Genomic DNA, 2,323 nt, shown 5'->3' with positions numbered 1-2,323 from the left:
GGCTGTTTTAATTTATGACCACTCTTGTGCTGTATGCAGTCATTCTTTTTGTACTATCTGTGTATTTAGGGGGAAATATGGTATAAAAGAAAGAATGGTCTTTAAATCTTAGGTGTTAGTCTTGACCTCGCCATTAATGAGTGTGCAAATTATTTATTCTTGCTGAATCACAGGAATAATAAAATGTAAACCATGACTGTGAGGGGTTGCAGTTTCTGGCACATTTTAAGTAAAGCAACATTTATGTTATCAGTTTTATTATTTTAATTAAGGTATTTGCAGATGGGGAGATGACACCTATGGTCATTACTGTATATCACAAGTAACCATAATTTTATTACTAATACCCATGGTAGTTCTTTATGGAAATGGACCTACATGCATGGCATTTACGAGAAAGACACAACTCAAAAAAATCACATCAAGATGTTACTGAAAGAAGCAAAATTTCTTTAGATCAATTGCAGATTCAACACTTAAAACCTCTATATTAGCATTTTCAGTCCAAATTTAAAATAATTGGAGTAAAAGTAGTATTTCTTTCTAAACTATTTATTAAGGTAGGTTAGGAAGTAAGAAAAAGAGAGAACACAAAATGCATTGAGAACTCACAATTTTCCATGTGTTGTGCATATGTTATATACTTTATGTTATTTAAATGTAATGATTTCCTTTGAAATAATTTAAACACTACTGAAAACACAGAAACTACTTTTAAGCTTAAACGTAATCATATTATATTTCACACGGGATTTATTCAATTGACTGTAAATTGTATTTGATGATGAGCTATTCATTAAATGTAATTCCGTTCCAATAAGAGTATTCAATAAACATACATGGATTGCTTTCCTATCTTACATTTTTTTAGGAGTGCGAAATAAGTGAGTCATCATGAATTGGGCAAATGAGAGCTCCCCAAAAGAGTTTATACTACTTGGCTTCTCAGATAGGGCTTGGCTACAAATACCCCTTTTTGTGGTCCTGATAATATCATACACAATCACCATATTTGGCAATGTGTCCATCATGATGGTGTGCATTCTGGATCCCAAACTTCATACGCCCATGTATTTCTTTCTCACTAATCTCTCCATCTTAGATCTCTGCTATACCACAACTACAGTCCCTCATATGTTGGTAAATATTGGTTACAACAAAAAGACCATCAGCTATGCTGGCTGTGTGGCCCAACTCATCATCTTCCTGGCCCTGGGTGCTACTGAGTGTCTCCTTCTGGCTGTTATGTCCTTTGACAGATATGTGGCTGTTTGCAGACCCCTCCACTACGTAGTCATCATGAATTATTGGTTCTGCCTAAGGATAGCAGCCTTCTCATGGTTCACTGGTTTCAGCAACTCAGTGCTGCAGTCTTCCTTGACTCTTAACATGCCACACTGTGGTCACCAGGAAGTGGACCACTTTTTCTGTGAGGTGCCTGCACTTCTCAAGTTGTCATGTGCTGACACAAAGCCTACTGAGGCTGAGTTCTTCTTCTTTAGCGTACTAATTCTTCTAATTCCAGTGACATTGATCCTCATCTCCTATGGCCTCATAGCTCAAGCAGTATTAAAAATCAGGTCAGCAGAAGGACGGCAAAAAGCATTTGGGACATGTGGATCCCACATGATTGTGGTGTCTCTCTTTTATGGAACAGCCATTTATATGTATCTACAACCTCCTTCATCCACCTCTAAGGACTGGGGAAAGATGGTTTCCCTCTTCTATGGAATCATCACACCCATGTTGAACCCCCTCATCTACAGCCTTAGAAATAAAGATATGAAGGAGGCCTTCAAAAGGGTGATGCCAAGAATCTTTTTCTGTAAGAAATAAGAAGTACTCCATTGTGATGAGAATCTTCTTAGTCTTTCCTTATCTTCAAGGATGGTAATGACCTTTGAACTCATTTTCCAGGCTCTGATGATTTCACTGAATTCTATCAACAGTTAGAAAATCCTTCCTCTGTTGGCCCGGCGTGGTGGTTCATGCCTGTAATCCCAGTACTTGGTGGGGGCCAAGGTGGGCAGATCACCTGAGGTCAGGAGTTCAAGACCAGCCTGGCCAACATGGCAAAACCCCGTCTCTACTAAAAATACAAAAAAATTAGCAAGTCATGGTGGTGCGTGCCTGTAATCCCAGATACTCGGGAGACTGGGGCAAGAGAATCACTTGAACCCAGGAGTCAGAAGTTGCAGTGAGCCCAGATCGCACCACTGCACTCCAGCCTGGGCGACAGAGTGGGAATCTGTCTCAGGAAAAGAAAAAAAAAAAAAGAAAGAAGGAAAAGTCTTCTTCTGTTTAGGAAGCAATGCTGAACCCA

General features: G+C 39.2%; 1 protein-coding gene across 1 annotated transcript; it reads left to right on the top strand.

Annotated features, from left to right (window-relative positions):
* Window positions 1-415: 415 nt before the first annotated feature.
* Window positions 416-2,076, top strand: LOC117088677 (putative olfactory receptor 2B3). The gene has a single exon (XM_033219878.1). It carries the CDS (start codon window positions 895-897, stop codon window positions 1,834-1,836), a length of 942 nt encoding a protein of 313 aa, XP_033075769.1. The 5' UTR covers window positions 416-894; the 3' UTR covers window positions 1,837-2,076.
* Window positions 2,077-2,323: the final 247 nt, after the last annotated feature.

This window comes from Trachypithecus francoisi, unplaced genomic scaffold (assembly GCF_009764315.1).
Source record: "Trachypithecus francoisi isolate TF-2019V2 unplaced genomic scaffold, Tfra_2.0 Lachesis_group10, whole genome shotgun sequence".
NCBI lineage: Eukaryota > Metazoa > Chordata > Mammalia > Primates > Cercopithecidae > Trachypithecus > Trachypithecus francoisi.
Note: the sequence above shows the minus strand (reverse complement) of the source record. Positions and strands in the feature narration are given on the sequence as shown.

Excerpts from the sequence above, each read along its gene's own strand:
- LOC117088677 (XM_033219878.1), top strand. The coding sequence starts at position 895 with ATGAATTGGGCAAATGAGAGCTCCCCAAAAGAGTTTATACTACTTGGC.